This window comes from Siphateles boraxobius, unplaced genomic scaffold, assembly GCF_051911475.1.
Source record: "Siphateles boraxobius isolate OS27281-9 unplaced genomic scaffold, OSU_SipBor_1 56, whole genome shotgun sequence".
In the NCBI taxonomy this organism is placed as follows: domain Eukaryota; kingdom Metazoa; phylum Chordata; class Actinopteri; order Cypriniformes; family Leuciscidae; genus Siphateles; species Siphateles boraxobius.
The window spans coordinates 9669378-9689297 of record NW_027509182.1 but is presented as its reverse complement, the minus strand read 5'-3'; the positions used below and the strand labels follow the sequence as shown (position 1 = coordinate 9689297).

At 36.8% G+C, this 19920-nt stretch overlaps 1 protein-coding gene across 1 annotated transcript in view; it reads right to left on the bottom strand.

Moving 5' to 3' along the window:
• Nucleotides 1-19920, bottom strand: part of LOC143714820 (uncharacterized) — a 46285-nt gene that overhangs the window by 14956 nt on the left and 11409 nt on the right. The window contains exons 30-32 of the mRNA XM_077206253.1: nt 19659-19756; nt 19182-19326; nt 18805-19005 (exon numbers count right to left, since the gene is read on the bottom strand). Of these exons, the coding sequence (XP_077062368.1) occupies nt 18805-19005; nt 19182-19326; nt 19659-19756 (444 nt within the window). The remainder of the gene's footprint in view (nt 1-18804; nt 19006-19181; nt 19327-19658; nt 19757-19920) is intronic.

The window sequence follows — 19920 nt, the reverse complement described above, 5'->3', positions numbered from 1 at the left end:
AGGTAAGTGATGACTCGTGAGTGTCCATCAATCCCTCCATGTGTCACTATTCCCCATCTGTGTACATAAATTAAATTATTACATTTTGCACAAATATTGTTTACACCCCCTTTTTGAATGATTGATCTCAAAATCATGCATGAATCCGCAGGATCTGGAGAATTTGAGTACAGTAGACAGTTTTACTGCTTGGGTTAAATAAGGAACTAGTAAACAACTATCAAAGAATGTGAAAATATCCAGGTAACAACAGAATATTAAGAATCAAAGTGGGTGTGAACTTTAGAATGGTTTTATAAATCCAGCAATTTTGTCTTGAGTATACAGATGTAAACGTCTGTTATGTGAAATAGCTTATTCTGGGCAGGAAAAGAAAAAAGAAAAAAAAGACATGCAATTTCTTTTTGATCATTTAATTGTTAAAAATAACATATTTGCACATTCTGCAAAGTGTATGCAAACTTTTGACCACAACTATATGTGACAGAAACAAAGTGTGTGTGTGAGAGAGATTGAGTGTTGCAATATATAAGAGAGTGAGAGTGTTTAAAGTGTATGTGTGAGAGAGTGAATGTACAATGGATTTAAGTGCACAGATGAAATGTTTAAGTTAATACCTTATAAGGTGCATGTGCCCATCTATGTGCTGTTTGGATCCGGGACAAAGTATGTTCGTCTTGCAACAGCACAGCTCCACCGTTCAGCTGCTGCTGCTGGGTTAATTTTACTGAGCATTTTACGCACACGTTGTCTTTGTACATGAATCCCCTCAGCTGACAGGTATCCTTGCATCATCTGTTTTGAAACAGAAACTTGTGAAAACAGAGTGCTTGTTCATGGTTGATTAGAAACAATAATGCCCCACATTAATGTTAACAAGCTGAGTAAAAATCTGCAACTGAAATTGAATCCAAACTATGTCTACAGTTGCAAATACACGTTGATGCCTTTTTTAAGCCTGTAAATGTCTCACATGCACATAATTTTACTTATTTCATCATCAATTTGGGTAAATCGGTCCCTCATTCATATTCCCAGCTAGGGCACGGAGTTTGTGGTACATGTAGGAGGTTGAGCATCCAAGCATCCTTGCCATGGCCTTGGCTTTGAACCCCTGCTTAAGCAACAGCTGCAGTTGTTCCCTGGTCACGTCTAAGCTTGGTCTACCCCTTGAACCTATTGAACAAAGTACAACAAAACAAACTGAAATTTTCCTTGATTAGTCTCTTTAATCTCTTTAATGATGAGTCTTGATTGGCTCATCATTTTGTGCCAAATATCATGAGAGAATTGTCAAACAATTAAAAAATCACATTTCTCAATGCAATATTGCAAATAATTTATGTCTTTCATCATCTTCCATACATAATATTGTCACAAGATTCAGGGAATCCAGAGAAATCTCAGTCTGTGTTGGGTAAGGCAGTAGACCTCTGTTGAATGTGCGTGACCTTTGAGCCCTCAGATGGCATTGCACAAGATACCATCATGTTACTCTGTTAAATACAGACGCATGTGCTCAGGAGTAATTTGGAAAACCATTTTCACTGAACACAGTCTGACGCTACATCAAGAAATGCCACTTGAATCTCTGTTACGCAAGGTGAAAACTTTACATCGGTTCTATGTGGAGATGCCGGCGAGTTCTCTGGAACTGAGCTCATCTCAGATGGTCTAGAAGACAGTGGACATGTGTGCTGTGGTCAGATGAGTCCATGTTTCAGCTTGTTTTTGGAAAAAAATGGACACCGAGTTCTCAGTCCTAAAGACGAAAGGCACCAACTAGACTTTCACCAGCGACAGGTCCAAAAGCAAACATATGTGCTGGTATTGAGGTGCATCATTGCAAACGGTATGGGTAACTTGCATTATTGTGAAGGTACCATTGACATGGAGGCATGTATTTGGATTGTACAGAGACATAAACTACCATCAAGATGACATCTTTCCTGGGAAGCAAGACAATGCCAGGCCTCATTCTGCACATGCTAAAACTGAGTGGTTTCTAGACACTCTGCGCCATAGAAGGGATGTGCCTCCTGTTTACTGCAGTCCAGATCTGTCTATTATGGAAAATGTATGACCCATCATGAAAAGGAGAATCAGGCAATGATGACCAAAGACTGTTGAGCGGCTGTCTTGTATCAGACAAGATTGGGCAAATATTCCACTAGCAAAACTCCAACAATTAGTATCCTCAACTCCCAAATGATTAAAAAGTGTAATTAAAAGGAAAGGTGATGTGACACAGTGGTAAACATGTCTCTGTCCCTACTTTTTTGGGTTGTGTTGCAGCCATCAAAATCAAAATGTGTCCATATTTACAAAATACAATTATGTTGGTCAGTGAAAACATTGGAAAACATTACTTTGTACTTTTGTCAGTTAATAAAATGTTAAATAGAATGAACAAATCACAGATTCTTGATTTCATTGCATTTTACAAAATGTCCCAACTTTTTCTGATTTGGGGTTGTAGTAAAAATGCAATTACGACCAGTAAGGCTGGGTACAATTTAAGGTAAAACGGCTTGCCATAGTGTTCTCTACATTTTCATTCGGTTAAGCTCTCTAAAAATTTCTTTAAATGTGTTTAACGTTATGTTGTTATGTTGACAGGGGGCTTAAAATCCGGACTGTCCGGCCAAAATCCGGACGTATGGCCACCCTAGAGTCAGAGAACTCTCATTGTCATTGTCGTTATTGAGTCATATGTGTTAGGGCTGTATATTATTACAATATATCAGGTTAGAATACTTATAGTATATTGTTATTATTAATTATAGTTGGTATATTATAGTCTTATTTGGATTGCTTTGGATTGTTGGATCTGGACTGCTTTTTGTCTTAAATTGCCCTTTTGGATTTTTTTGCGACTCTTCATTTTTCCTGATAATGGAGCCGGCAAGAAAGAGGAGATCCTCGAATGTCTGGCCTCAACAAAAGCATCAGTATCCTCATTTATACCAGCTGGCACTGGCATTTTTGTGTTCCCCTGCATCCTCTTTTCCTTGTGAAATGATATTTTCCAAGGCTGGAGAGGTTTTGTCCAAGAAGAGGTCTAAACCCCAACACAAAAATTCTATTTCTCAATAAAAATCTGTTGTAATCCTTCCTTCACCCACCCACCCCAAACTGCAGTGTTGCAGTTTGCTCCTCTATCTACAGCACTAAAACTAGTAACAGTTCACTGCACAAACCCCCCCAGAAACAATTCTTAATTTTTTTCCACCCCAGACTATTCTGTTGTAGTTTACTTTATTACACTCCCTCCACCATAAGCACTGCACTCAACAAAGTGTCACTTTTGTTGTTCATACTGTCACTATCCAAACAATTTATGAATAATTAATTGACTGTGTGTGTGACAGTTGTCTCTGCACAAGTAAATTCAGACAGAGAAAGATAGGCTACATATTTCATTTTATACCCAGGCAAAGGACACAATTCTGCTCAGGTCTTTTTATTATTGCAAATGAAAGAAGAAAATAAATTAATAAATAAATGAAACAGAAGGGGGGGGGGGGATTAATTAATTTGTCTGCTACTTCTTTGCACAGTAGCTAGGTGTCACTAGTGAGCAATGCTGAATGAAGCTTCGAGTAATGAACCTTTGGGTGAAGCAATGGGTTACGAGGTCTCAGTGGTTACGTTGACATTTTAGCTTAAATTGTACCCAGCCTTACTCGTCGTAATTGCATTTTTACTAGTAAGAATTCAATTATAGAGCTCTCTAATTCAATTATTACTAGTAAGAATTACAATTGCAGAGCACTCTAATTCAATTAGGAATTAACAGGTGTCTGTCAAGTCATGAAATTACCAAAACATCACAAATATAGTACGTAACTGACGTTTGGTTAATTTTGTAAACTTAGGAGACCATATGCTACTGACGACGTTGTCAGTTGGTAATTTGATGGTAATGAAATTAGACATGCGACGTCAAGACTATGTTGTTGTTGGTGAATCCCTTCAGCAACCCCTACCTGAATTCACCCAAGAATATAGTCTAATGTGAATAATTATCATACCGTATTACACATTTGATATCATTTGAAATGTCTCAGTGCGACTGGTACAAAGATCTCATTCCCAAAGAGTAAAACAACAGGTAATAAGAGTTTAGAGATAACTTTCACATAAAGACGGGTGGGTCTTCCAGGCAAATTGTCTCCGGCTCTCAGCAGGTGTAAACTCAAATCAGGTAATAAGGAAAATTACCACTGTGAACTCATGTTTACATTTGAAAAGAGGTTTCTGCCTTGGTCTGTCTATATTATGAAATGCACCAGGGTAGGGTTGCACAAGCCATTCGTAAGTTCTTTCTTAAATTGGAACGTAAAGTCCACACTAGAGGCTTAGTAACTACCAGAGCCATATAGAGGGTGCTTCTCATTTCTTATTTGTGCATCCTCGTTTCCATTCCTCGCTTCCTTTCCTAGCGTCTCAGCTCCACCCCCTGTAGGTTTTGAGGGAAGGACGCAAGGAAAGAAAATGAGGACGGAGGAATCGAATGAAAGCTTTTTTTATACATTGGAATATTGATCACTCGAGCGTCACTTCATAGCGTCATCAGCAGCGCTCAAAGGATCTGCCCTTATGTTGTTGAAGTTTGTTTATTTAAGAAATTCAAATTAAATAATAATAAAGCAAGATACCCTGTTGAAATATGTGTAATGTGTGGTTTATATAAACTGCAAAGGTAAAGTACATTAAAACAGATTGTGATCGATGTGAAGGGGGAGGAGAATGTATACGCGCGTCACGTTTAGTCGATAAAACTCTTCCGCATAGGATACACCTGTGTATCCTCGCTCATGACCCCTCTGGAAGCCTCCTCACTCCTCGATCCTCGCCTCTTCGCGGTTCATTTAGAGAATTGAGGGCCGTTTCTCAAAACCAAGAATGCAAAGAACGGACTTGTGTTCTTGGGGAGAACGCTCTTGCTAGTTGTTCTTGGAAGAATGAACTTACAAGGTGACGAGCACACAGAACCCTGCTGACAGTTTGAGGCGATGTGGTCTTGCTGGTATTGCGCAATACCCCCGCACAGCTCCGTCTTCAGTACCCAAACATAACAAGAATTATTGATGATAACTGCCAGGTTTTTAGCATGACTGGCCGGTTGGCTCGCTAGCTACACCCCCGTGCGCTTATGGAGATTCTTCACTACCGAAAATGTTTGAGCATATTTTCGATTCGCCATAAATTTTCGTAAAAATAGCAATATTTGAAATCTACACAGTAGATTTCTCGCATCAAATGTTCTCAGAAGTGAATTTAGTGATGAAATAGCATACGAAATTGTAGAAAAACGACGTACTGTTGTTCTGCCTTTCTGCTCCCCGCTCCTTCCTTGAATGCCGAAATGAATGCTGGGATATTTCTGCCGTCAAGTTCACACAAGTTACCAACCGATGCATCCTCGGTAAAATGGGCCTGTCAAGAACACTTCCGGGATTTTTAACCGTTCTTGCCAAAATGCAAACTTGTGTATTGAGACAGTACTTGGGCAGCGACTGATGACGTTTCACAAGTCCACAAGAACACAAGTACAGACAAGAACGCATATTGAGAAACGGCCGAGATGTCCTTCAAGATGGCTGAGCTCGATCGGTTTCCGGGTCATAGGATGGAGGACAGAGGAACGAGGAGACGAGGAGGGATATTGAGAAGCACCCAGAGAGAGAGAGTTGCGACAACGGAAGTTCTAAATGCTTGGTTGTCACGTGATTCGCGTAGACTTCAGATAGTTCCAGTAAGTGCTTCGGCGCCAATTCAAATCAATGGAGTTAGAGAGCAGAACTGTGATTTTTGGTAGTTTGTAGTCAATAAATGCGTTGGTTTACAATATGTATATAATACATTGACATTTGGATGTAGTATGTGTATGTAGTTACAGCAATATTGTTTTTAAAAGATACAAGTCTGCTAATATTTAATGTTTATTGTGGTCAACCAGCGTTGCCTGCCTTTAACATATTTTCTGGCTAACTTTACCTTGGTTAAAGACCGTTTTGCAGTTGTTTTGAAGAATTTTTGTGTTCTTAAACGTGTATGTTATTTAAGGGTTATCACGTAATGTTCACTATGGTTTCACAAGGACAGGAGACTTGCAGGAAACAGTTGATTGTCTTAAAAAGCCATTGCAAACAAGTAAAATGTAAAATTGCATTCATCTTAATTTTTACAATGCTTATGCAAGCTTATTACTATATAAATGAATACATGATATATTTTATAGTCCTGTTATATCTTAACCCCCCAAAATGTCAGGTTGTGCAACTGTCCGCACAAATGAACAGACTAAAATACTAATTTAAATGATGTTTTAATTATGGTAATTACAGTATGCACGATAAAGCATTGTCCAGAGGAGCCTTAATGATCCATGTAGATCTCTATCAAATACTGGTAAAAACTGCTTTCAAGTATGTGTAGGTTGGTACACTTTCAGGTGAATTTAAACACTTAGAAATGTTCACAACTGAAACTTGTTTAAATACATTGTTCATGACACAAAAATATACATTACATCAGTTTTGAAAAGATTTAAAAACATTTATTTGTTTATTCGTCTATGACCTATATATATATATATATATGTATATACACACACACACTTTTGCACTGATTTAGCACAAAGGGATTTATAAATGTCTAATAAACTGCACGTCAAGCATGTTGTCTGTCCTTTCCTCTATGTTGTTCTTGTACAGTCCGACACAGAGAGCAGAAATATGCTCAAGTCAGGAACAATCTAAATAGAACTAAACATTTTGTGCTAATCATACTTAGGTGTATCTGCACTTTTTCACAAAGACCAACACTGGGAAGTTTAATGTTTATTAAAAAAAAGGAGCAAGTAAAGTCTTGCAAAATCCAGGGAGCTGAGACTGAAGGTGAGGGTACAGAGTCAGTGCAGGAGTCTTCAGGATCCACTGAATCCCCTTTGTGCTTCTTGTGTTGAAAGAGATAAAGGAAACAAAAACGGGATAAATTGTATATAGTAGTCAGTATATAATACAGTTATGGTATTTATAATACCCCATTTAGCCTAGTGTGATTTGATCTAGAAAATGGCTTGCTGCCGTTTTAAGCATGGTTTTTAATCTTACTTATAAACTTTCATCTCCCTTTCCCATCAATACAAATCAGCTGAGCTGAAACATAATAGACAGGTAGGCTAATAGTCAACAGAAACACAATGAATAAAAAACTCGAACCATACGTTTTTGCTTACTCAAATATGAAATCTAAAATAAGGATTTTGTCCCGTTATTGAACATTTAATATGGAATGAAACCGATATTCTCATTTAATCAATTACAACTCCCAATGTTATATTTAACCCCTGTTTAGAAGTCTTTTCCCTCTTATTACACAACAAAGGCTAAACATGCATTAATAGAACGGGTTTAACCATTAATAGGCTGTTCGTGGTTTGTTATGCGGTATTAACTTTATCCAAAGACCTCCATTTTACCTGATAACGTCCCTTAAAACTACTAATTTAGAGAGCAATAATCAACTAGCATGCTTTAATACATAAGTTAATTTGATTCAGATGTACTGATAATATACAATCTTATTCTTTAAACGCATTACCTTATAAAAGAGCATCACAAACGGACTGTTCTGCTGTAACTCTGCCGCGCTGCTGCTACTTCCGGGAACTATTGAGAGGCTCCGCGAGCCGCCATTGCAGTAAAAAACCGTTCCATTGAAGTCAATGGAGTTGTCGAAACTCTCACTCTATATGGCTCTGGTAACTACTAGCTAGTTTGTAACTAACTCTGTACTATATTCCGTTGCACCATTTGTTCGTAAGGCAGAACTCAGTTAGTAGGTCGTAAGCTCTCCGTAAAGTAATGCGTAGTCGCATAATATGACGTTTAGCCTCGATGACCCAGTAGCATCCTTCAAATACGTGAGCAGAAGTTGTGTTGAATTGCTGTGAATTTCAGTTTATCCTTCATTCTAACAACTTTTGCCTAATGTTACTAACTGTAAAAATAAGTTTCCATTAAATACGATACTTGATCATGAATAACATAAGTGTTTTTATATGTAAATACCATTCAGAAACTGTATTTGAAACGAAATAAGTATCAATAAATAAATATTGATATAAAAAACATAAGATATTAGTACGTTTATGGATTATGACTGATATGCACAAAATGGACCGATGCACACAGCGGCGCTGTTTAGGACGGATTGGTGTTAAAGAGAGCCGCTAACAAAGTTATCTTTTCACGTAATGTTCTCTCTCTTAAAATGTAAGCAAGTGTAAATGTCAGCATTATGTCTAAAGAATTGAAGTCTGTCAGGTAAAAGAAGAGGCAGTTATTGATGCAGTTTAGTCTGTCTGATATTTTATTCCAACCGTTACTCCTGATCGAAGGCTGCCGTAAATATTTATTTGGAACGTAGAGTTACATTTAAACCTATGGAAGCCCGTTTCCGCCATAGTTGAGAAAAAAAAAAAGATTATCTAAGTCATAATAATGAGAAAGTTTCTCATAATTATGACTTAGTATCTCATTATATTGAGAAAGTTTCTCATAATTATGACTTAGTATCTCATTATACTGAGAAAGTTTCTCATAATAATGAGATAATAAGTCATAATTATGAGAAAAATTCTCGTAATAATGACTTAAGTATCTCATAATAATGAGATACTAAGTCATAATTATGAGAAACTTTCTCAATATAATGAGATACTAAGTCATAATAATGAGAAACTTTCTCGAAATAATGACTTAACATCTCGTAATAATGAGAAATTTTCTCATAATAATGACTTAACATCTCATAATAATGAGAAACTTTCTCATAATAATGACTTAACATCTCGTAATAATGAGAAACTTTCTCGTAATAATGACTTAACTTCTCGTAATAATGAGAAACTTTCTCGTAATTATGACTTAATCCACGCAGGCGCAATGTGCATTGTGTGCACGTCATGCGGTCAGCAAGCGACTGAAGCGAGGTGTGCTGCGTGAAGAACTGTTTTGAATGTAAGTATGCATGTACAACAACAGCTGAACACTTTTTAAAAGTAATTGTAAGTTAAAACGTAGCATATCATAAACGTTTGCATGGTTTATCGATTACGGTTGCGTGAACAGAGGGCCAGGTTGTGATTCTCTTAGTTGTCGTTCCCATTGGTAGATTACTAAATTTACCAAATCTCTTTGATTAGGCTATGTCGCGTTTGTTAATCATCGAACACTAAACACGAAAGTGAAAAGTGAGACGAAAAACTGCTGTGTTTGAACCGCGCGGCGCGAGCTGAACAGGTGCGTTTAATCATGGAACATTTTATCAACAGCAAAGCGCAGAACCAAACATTTTAAACACTGCCCAAACTAGGGACTGTACCTAAACTCTCGATGCAGACCTCATTGAGGTATTTTTGAAGCAAGTTCAAAACAGCCCCAATCTAAACAACATTTTCAGAGAAAACAGGACAAAAAATCCTTTTAATTGTGCACATATAAATTACAACTTAAATCTACAAATCTACGATTTAAAATACACCAGCCATAAAAAACTCATGACCATGAGTTTACTGTAGTAACTATATTTTTGATATACTCCTTGTGTGTGTGTGTGTGTTCTTTAAATATATACTGGTGGTAATCAAACTTGTCATGTGAGTGAAGGCCTAGAGAGGATAAAAACTGGCATATGTATGTCTACAGGATGGATGAACTAATTGAGTTTCTGCGAATGAGGAATGTTCCAGAGGAAACCATTGAGAAACTGGAACAAGAAAAGGTGAGACAATGCAGCTGGACAAAAATGCAGCATAGATGCAGGGGTTTAGGATTATACTTAATGGTTTCAAAAACTGGTAATTTATACTTTCTTTAATTACATTTAAGTTCATTTAGTACACTTAGGCCCTGTTTCACAGACAGGACTTAGACTAAGCCAGAATTAGGCCTTATTAGGGATGTCACGATACCAAAATTCTAGTATTCAGTACCAATACCATTACAATTTTACGGTTCTCGGTACCATTTTCGATACCACAGCAAAATCTGTTGGAACTATTTTTCTATTTTATTTAACTATTTGAAAAAAATATTAAATGAAATGCAATTACTTTATTATTTATGATGGTAATCATAAGTACATAATACATATGAAGGCTACATGCTGTTTAAAAGTTAACATTGCTTAAAAAAAGATCAAGTGAAAAATAAGCAACCTTCTATGCACACTTTATTATTAGTAGTAGTAGTATTTTTATTACATTAAGACGTAGTTAAATCTACTGTACAACAGTAGGCTAATATAATTATTTCAGTCAATTTCTTCTAGTTAAACCAAACTTTTAGGTAATACAACACAATATATAGCATTATAAATGTATTAACTTAATTTGGCTAAATTAACCTTACTAGATTTGTGTTGGTGATAACTTTGGAAAAGAATCAGCACAGTCTGTGAAAAGGGTCCATGTAAAATAAATAAATGTATGATTCTATGAAACACTTTATACTTGTATAACTATAAAAAATAATTTATGTACTTATTCATAATATTATGAGTACAAAAGTTATGTCTGAAACACACAAACATGTGACAGAGACGAGGATCTCAATCTCTTATCACATTCCCAAAACTCTTTAGTCTTTACTTTCATTTAAGACTTTATTTAACTCATTTAAGACTGCTCTTATGAGGATACTCAACAAAACTGACATTTTTCTCTCCATATGACCACTGTGAGCTAAAAGTGTAACCGCACAGCGCACTCACGGTGTCCTCATAATATGGCCAAAATGTGAGTCACCTCAGCTAGAAATGTTATTGGACATGGACTCCAACATCGCCCATACTTCAAATTTGGGTTGAAAATTAAATTTGGGTTGACATCCAAACATCTGATGTCAGGCTCCAACTTCATTAAACAACTCCACAAACAGCATTACAAGCTTCACTTATTACTATACTAACCAGATGTATTTGTCATATGTGTACAGAAGTTCTTATTGAGATTAGCAGAGGTTTAGATGTTGATGATTTATTGAAATTAATAGTTTGGTTTGATGCCACCATTATGGTGATCAGTGTTTGTTTTAGTTGGGCAGTTGGACTCTAAAAGTTTTAATCTTAGATTTTCCTCTGGCAGCTGTAACTGTCTTATGGCAAGAATATTAAGAGAAAATGTGATCAGATCATGTTAGTTACTTGATAATGATATAATGATCATGTAGTGCTCTGATCAGTTGATCAGTGTTATTAATTTCTAGTAATTTATTATAGTAATTTTCATATAGCATGACTTTGAACATTGTTTAAATAGGTCAATCTGTATAATAATAAACAAAACCTAACATTTTGAACTACTGTTTCACTTAGACACACTCAAACATCAAGAATCAGCGTGTGAATCTCAATAACGGTGACATGCTTAATGCTGCAATGCATTTTTGGTGCATTCTTATTGAGATTCACGCACTGATTCTTGAGGTTTGTGTTTGTCTCTATGAAGGGATTTAAAACAATGTACACAGATTTTGTTTTTTAGTATTAAATACTCTGCATTAAAAATGTAAAAGATTAAAATTCTGCAGGATCTCATTCTGTATAAATCCTGGATTTTTATGATCAGGATTTTTCAATTGATATTAGAGACCATTCCCTGGATGAAATCAGGCCACTACATTATGATAATATCTTTATTATCAACAAGTAGCCAACATACTATTACTTGATCACATTTTCTCTTGCTATAACAGACACTTATTAGGAGTCAGAGAAAAACTAACATTAAATAGTCAAGGCCAAAGAGCCCAACTAAAGCAAACACTGACCTCCACAATGGTGACCAAACTATTAATTACAATCAAACTTCTTTAAAGAGGTTAAGTCCTGTGTCTGCTTGGAAACTTCTCGCCAAATATTTAGAATGTTAGGGGATAATGTTCTTTCAATGTTATCACTAAACATGTTTAAAATGTTTTTAGAGAGGGTTATCCTACCTTTTTAGTAGAGATGCACCGATTGATCGGCTGGTGATCGGAATCGGACGATTTTCACGTGATCGGCCATGATCGGCGACCGGCCGGTCAGTCTGACATATTCCAATTTTATGCTGGTCAAATGCACTCGGGCGCCGCATGAATAACATCGCGCAACAACATCAGCATCACATGTGCACACGGAAAAGTACCCAAAATGCACAGAATTTGCATGGAATAGTAGACCATGTCAGAAAAGAAAATGAAGACTCAAAAATATTTATAGAAAATTTACCCATTTAAACTTGTGATTGCAATAGGCCTGTGTGTGTGTGTGTGTTATGAGAAATATCTTTATACTGCAAGGCTATATTTATTTCATTTTTATTTGCTATTTATATATTATTTTATTGGCATTACCTGATTTCATACAGAAGTTTAGTTTCCTAAATAAGTAAATAGGCCTATATCACTTTTTTTTTTTGTTGAATATTGGAAGTGAAAATGGTTCTTCCATACCATAACACTGCACTTAGATATGTGAATTTCCCACACCAGGAGTAATAATTTATATAGTTCTATTTTATTTAATTTGTTCAAAAAATGTTCTATGTTCTATTAAAGAAAAGATAGAAATAAATATTTGTGTTTGCTGTAAAGTGGTTAGAAACAATGGAATCTAAAATCGGTATCGGCAGGCCAAACTCATGAAAAATCGGAATCGGCCTAGAAAATTGTAATCTGTGCATCTCTACTTTTAAGGAGAACATTCTGGTAACAAAAAATAAAATTAGGTACAGAAAAGATTACAAGAACATAACGTAATGCTCTCAAAACATTTATAGAATAATAACCTTCCTAGCTGGGATGAGCTCATATTGTGGCCATAGTTTGAGCACACAGTGAGTTAAACTTTTAGCTCACTGTGACCCCAGATTGCTGACGTTGTGACCACATGGTGACATCACTGTGAGATTAACTGGTTGACTGGGTTGTGTGTTATTGTTCGTTCAATCTCAGAACTCTATTCTGGCGCAGGATAATGGCGCGCGTCTTTCTGTGCGACGTGTGTGTGTCAAGACATTCTGACACATGAATTCACCATTCTCTTGAATGGTTTAAAAGCATTGCATGAATAATAGCGTGGTCATATAATATAATGCTAGCTAAAGGACGACAGAAAAAACGGAAGCTGCTTTAATTGCGTTAAATATTATAGCGCGTTAAACTGGACAAAAAAGTATCTTATGCGTTAACATTGACATCACTAATGTGTGTGTATATATATATATATATATATATATATATGCACCCAACCATTTATCAGTGAAAATTGTATGTTGACATGCAAACTCAAATGTCAAATATTAAACCTGCATTTCCTTTTTTTTCTAGATTGATGCCAGTGTCATCGAACTAATGACAGATGAACAGCTAAAGACATACTTTCCATCATATGGTGATCGTTTGGCCATTTTGGGATTTTGCAGACAGAAAGCCAATAGCAGGAATGACCCCAATAACAGGAAATCAAAACTTTTTGAGCGACTGAAATCTAAAATATCCAAAAAATTTAAGTATGATGATTCTGCCACAACAAGTCAACAACACACAGCAAAGAATGCTCAGAAGAATATGAGAAAGGTAGAATTAGGATGGATGAATTACGATACAGAAAATGAAATCTTCAAACAAGTGAGAACAAGAAGGGGTGGTGGCACACGAAAGGTAGATGTATCAAAAGAATCCAAGAAATCTGATTTGATTCAGCAAGCAATCAAGCTGTTTTTTGGAGATGGAAAAAGCCCAGATGGAGACATCACTGAGTTTGAGGTAGATTTAATGGATTACAAAGAAATGTCTATTGATGACGAGATTACAGTTGGAAAACTGTATGCAGACACCAGGTTGCCAGTTTTACGGTTCTACCTCACAACAAAGAAGAAAAATAACTCTGGCTCAGATATGCAACAGGAAATGGATGTGGCTCTCACTACACGAGAACTGAACAGTTCCCCAACAAAAATGCCAGCTGAAAGATCAGGAAATACAGATAACACAGATGTGGTTTACATAGGGAGCAACATGGAACCAGAGATGCCTTTCCTTTATTCAACAGAGATAATTTCCACCAACCTAGATGAGAATGCTTTGGATGACAGCAACACTGTCACATTTGTCACTGGAGACATTTTTAATGGGGATGATCAAATTTTGGATGATACATTACCTCTCTCACCTCTGAACACCATTGCACATAGTGAACAAATAAAGAGGATCTTAGTTGTCCACCGTGGTCATGTCCTCCCAGAACTCATTGCTCATTTTTTGGATGAAAGCGTGTTAGGGTGTGAAATAAAAATTCAAATTATTGCACCAGATGGAAAACTTGAGAGGGGCCATGATGAAGGAGGAGTAGTGAGAGACTGTCTTTCTGAGTTCTGGAATGAGTTTTATGAACAGTGCACTATGGGCAGCTCTTTCAAGGTGCCTTTCCTTAGGCATGATTTTGGACAAATGCACTGGGAAAGTGTAGGCCGTATAATTGCCTTTGGATGGCAAAAGGAAAAGTACCTTCCTGCTAAAATAGCTCCAGTAATCTTGGAGCAGGCCGCTTTTGGAAGTGCGAAAAGCAATGTCATTGAGACTTTCCTGAAGTTTGTTCCAGAATCAGAACAAGCAGTCTTTGAAGCCTGGCGATCTGACTTCAACACTGTTGACAAAGTAGAACTGCTTGAGGTTTTGGATGGCCATAGCTGTCGTAAAACTCCAACAGAGAACAATGCAGAGGACATCTTGCAAGAACTTGCCCACAAAAAACTGATTCAAGAGCCTGCCTTTGTCATTGAGCAGTGGGCAAACATGCTTTCCACTGCCATCAGTCATCTTGATGACATTTCCTCTGTGTATGAAAACTTGCAGCCAACTGTGAGAAAGGTTCTGAGGGCTCTTTCTTTCCCAGAGAACATGAATACCCAGCAGAGGGAGATTCAAAGGTTTTTAACCGCTTACCTTAGGGAATCTGGCACACAAGGTCTGTCTCGGTTTCTTAGATTCTGCACTGGTTCGAATCTTTTTTGGGGGAAAACTATCGTCGTTGACTTTACACAGGTTCAAGGCTTCCAACGACGCCCAGTTGCACACACTTGTGGTTGTGTCTTGGAGCTGTCAGTTTTCTATGACAGTTATCCTGATTTCAGATCCGAAATGAACAAAGTCTTAGAATGCAATGTGTGGGTGATGGACTTTATCTAACTAATGAAGTGAGAAAAGAGTACTGCTTCTAAATGTAAAACTGTACTCTGTGTGAAGTCACATTATGCACCACCATAAAAGTTGTCTTGCCTTGTGTATTGTTTGTTTTAAACTGTTGTTTCTGAATTGTGTGAATGTACAGCTGTACTGTTAATTTGAAAAAGTTTTAAAGATTTTTAAAACTATTATAAAGTGGCAATGTTATTGTCAATTGTAAGACTGTTCGCTGTTGCTGCTCACTGATGAGCATTTCCTTTACTTATATGATGTCTTACAGATATACAAATATTGCACAATTCCAGTGCAAAGATATGGATGTTTTTTTTTTTTACCCAGTTGCATTACATCCAAACCTGTTTTAGTGTTGCTGTGTTTATAGCATTACTGTTAGTTGAACATTTGTTTGTTGCTACAGTAAGCATTGCTTTCCTTTCAGTATGTAATGTCTTAAGGATATGTTGCAATGCAAAGATATGTTGTGCTGTTTTCCAACAACAGTACACCCAATGCTGTTTCATGAATACTGTACCATAAACTTTACAATTTTTTGTTTTTGTTTAAAGAATTGCCTGCTTGCTTTGCATTTATGCAGCACAAAACCCATGCAGCTTTTTTATTTTATTTTTATATTTTGAACATAGTAGGCCTGCCTTTTCATTTCAGTTAAATGCTCCACAGCATTACAATACTAGGTGTTAAGGTTTACACCAGTAAAGTGAAATACAGTGTACAAGTCAAATGAGATGCATTGTGTGATCATATCAAGATATTGCTGCCCGACATTTTATCTATTAAGCAGAGAATAACATTTGTTTTTTTTATGCTTCACAAATAATTTTAGTCTGTGGCACTTAGTTCGTTATTTATCAACTCCCTGAGTTTGATGTAAAAATCCACAGTTGAATAGACATCTTTTGAGGAGTCTTGCAGTTTAATGTGTTGTGCCATGTAACTACCAGATTGCATTTCATAACTACTTTAGAATCATACTTTAGAGATACAAAGTTATTGTCAACATGTTTAAACATAATATTTAATAGACTTAAAGGGATAGTTCACCCAAAATGAACATTTTGTCATAATTTACTCACCCTCATGTTGTTCCAAACCTGTATGCCTAAATATGAGTTTCTTTCTTTTTTTGAACATAAAGAAAGATATTCTGAAGAATGTAGATAACCAAACAGTTTTGGGTCCCCACTGACTTCCATAGTATATTTTATACTATTTGGAAGTCAAAGGGGACAAAACATCCTTCAGAACATCTTCCTTTATGTTCAACAAAAGAAAGAAACATATTTAGGCCTACAGGTTTGGAACAACATGAGGGTGAATAAATGATGACAGAATGTTCATTTTGGGTTAAAAACAAATTAACAAAAGAAAACGTGTGACTTACCTGTATTAAGTTTTGAAAACAGAATTGGATCAAACATTTGTCCAGGAAAGTGTCAGCATAATATCCATCCTCTTTTAGATTGTCAAACAGGTTCATCCAAAACTGGATGCACTGACTTCTAAGTGTAAGCCACCATCTCTCAATCCGTTGATTGCTGGTGCTTGGCCCAAAACTGACGCAAGCAGAGTCGGGATGCGTTCCGTGATGCAGAAATTTCTGCATCTCTGCAACATTGACGTTCTCTGTGCCGAGATCCAATCTCACCATATTAGGGCAGCCTTCCGCCTCTATGACAGCTGTCATAAAGTACCCAGCAATAACCCGATGGATCATTGTTTGTTCTGTAAGCTTCAAGCCACATCATTTTTCTTGAAAAACCGTCTATGCACCCACTTATACCAATTCCGTATGGTTTTATTTTATCGTATCCATCGATATGCCACACATAATTAGGTCCACGGCTAAAATACACTCGCCGACGAAGTCGATTCCTAGACCTCAGGTCAACTCCCTCGCCATCTAGCAACCGCAAAATCACCCGCACTGTCTCTCTGTCAGTGATAATTCCATTGAGCCAGCATTTCTGATGCATCCACCTGTAACCATGCGACTGTCCTGATGTTTGTAGTTGTTGCTGAATGAAAGCTGCCACATCAGCTTCATCAGTCTTGTTCTTCCTCCTCCAAAGCTGGTGTTTACTCAAAAGTCGCTCAAGGGTGCGATTGCTAAATTTGACTCCATGTACTTCTTGCAGTAGAGTTAGTATTTCACGATTTGTTAGTCCTCGTCTGAAATACTGCTCTATTTGTTTAAAATCCATCACGCAGAAGCCCAAAAGAACCAGCATCCATAACCGGCGCCATGAAGACATATGCGTCCATAAGCGCACAATGCATCACAATTAGTTAATCATTATTGTGAGATGAGTTAAGTTAAGTCATTATTAAAAGAAAGTTTCTCATTATTACGAGATGTTAAGTCATTATTATGAGAAAATTTCTCATTATTACGAGATGCTAAGTCATAATTACGAGAAAGTTTCTCATTATTACGAGATGTTAAGTCATTATTATGAGAAAGTTTCTCATTATTATGAAATGTTAAGTCATTATTATGAGAAACTTTCTCAATATAATGAGATACTAAGTCATAATAATGAGAAACTTTCTCAATATAATGAGATACTAAGTCATAATTATGAGAAACTTTCTCATTATTATGACTTAGATAATCTTTTTTTTTCTCAACTATGGCGGAAACGGGCTTCCATAGAAACGGGCTTCCATATTAAACTAAGTTTAATGGTGCAACGTAAAAATATTTAGTACTTTCGTAAGTTGTAACTTAGTTCCCATTTACGTCAAAACTAGGCTAAGTTGTAACTTACGCACAGCTGGGGCAACCGGCCCCAGGAAGCTCGGGGCGATTCTGTAACCCAGACTAACACTTCGCATCATGACATAATGTCAAGGTTCACATCTTTTCTCTTTATTCCAGAGCATTTGATGTTTTGTATCTATTATCTTTGAAATGATAATGAAATAAATTGGTATGATACATTTATCTGACATAATAAATTGTAAACATTTGATTTTATTCGAACTGACTCTGACTATTCTTTTTAACTCTTTACTAAAAATATTTTCAATCATTTGCTCACATTTATTGATGCACAGATATCATTAAAACCTTTTCATTTATGGAGTCAGATGAAATAAAGAGTTATATGAAAAAATGTATTTCATTTAATCAAATTACTTTGCCACGTGGAAAGACAGTAACACACAGAGACCTTCACCCGTTTTATCGGAAAACCTCCATTGGGCCGATTTAGACGGGGTTACGCCTTGATAGCTGTCATAGACCACGTTTTTAGGATTCAGAAAGCCTCCCGATGGACATGGCCTCGGACAAGGGACCCCAATTAGTATCCAAATTTTGAAAGGAATTTTTTTATTTATTGGGGACGAAGGTTAGTCTTTCCTCTCGGTTCCATCCTCAGAGCAACGGTCAAACGGAGAGGGCAAGCCAAGATTTGGAACGAGTGTTGCGATGTTCGGTGTCTTCGAATCCACCCTCTTGGAGTCAGCATCTCACATGAGTGAGCATAACTCGTTACCAGTATCGTCCACAGGCCTGTCTTCATTTGAATGTAGTTACCAGCCACATATTTTTCCGAGTCTGGAATCTGAAGTTGCGGTTCCCTCTGCCCACGCCTTAGTTTGTCCAGACGTGTCAACACAACTCGAGGAAGTCCAGACAAACCCTTGTCTAGGTGGGCTTGTGCACCAAGGCTCGGGAAAAAACTGGCAGGACTTTCCATAGCACAACCCCACTCAATGACCTTCCTTCTCTTGGTACCTGTAACAGTAAAAGGTAAAGAAGTGAAGGCGGTATTGGATACAGGGAGTACTTACAACCTGATACAGGAGAACCTGTGAAGACAGTTGGGAGGAGAGGCTTCATCGGGCACTCCAGTTTCCTCTCAAAGATTCATCATGACTGAAGTTCACTAGGCTATGCATCAGGAAACAAACAGTCAGTTATAAGTGGCATGATAAAGTATGCAGTGTGGACACCTATATAATGAAGGACGCCCACCTGGCTTTTCCCATTATAGCTGGCTTGGAATTCTTGAGAGCCGCTGAAACCATCGTGGACGTAGGCCAAGGCAGATATGGCCTGAAAATGGAGAGAGGTTATATATACTACCCTACGCCTTACCTCCAACCTGGGAACTAACACTCATTTCTCAGAACCCTGAGGTTGATCCAGGCTGGGATAATTTATATAAAATATTAATTTTTATATTTTTACATTGCACATGTTCATAAACTCAAACTTATATAACTTTTTTTCTGTTTTATTTTAAATAATTTCTAAATGTCTAAATGTCATAAAGAAAATGTCTTCTTTAAAACAAGAACAACCATAGGTCTATATTCCAAAGCATTCTTGAATTACAACCATTTAAGTTTAGATAGTGATTTTTATGTCTATGCGAAAAAAGGGACAGTCAAAGGGTTAAACCAGTTGTGGAGACAGACATTGTCCAATTCAAGCCGCTTCTCTGGTTTTCTTTGCAGGAGAGAGCAAAGTAATTTGCAGCATTCTGTGAAGAAAGAGAAGAGAAGTCCTATTATTATCTTAAACTTTACACTCGCTCTCTTTGATTAAGAGTCTAAGCTGAAAGATCTAAATATTACTGCATTACCCACACAACCAATTTTATTACTTTGTTCTATTTTGTATGATTTAGAATTACAAGTGTCCTTT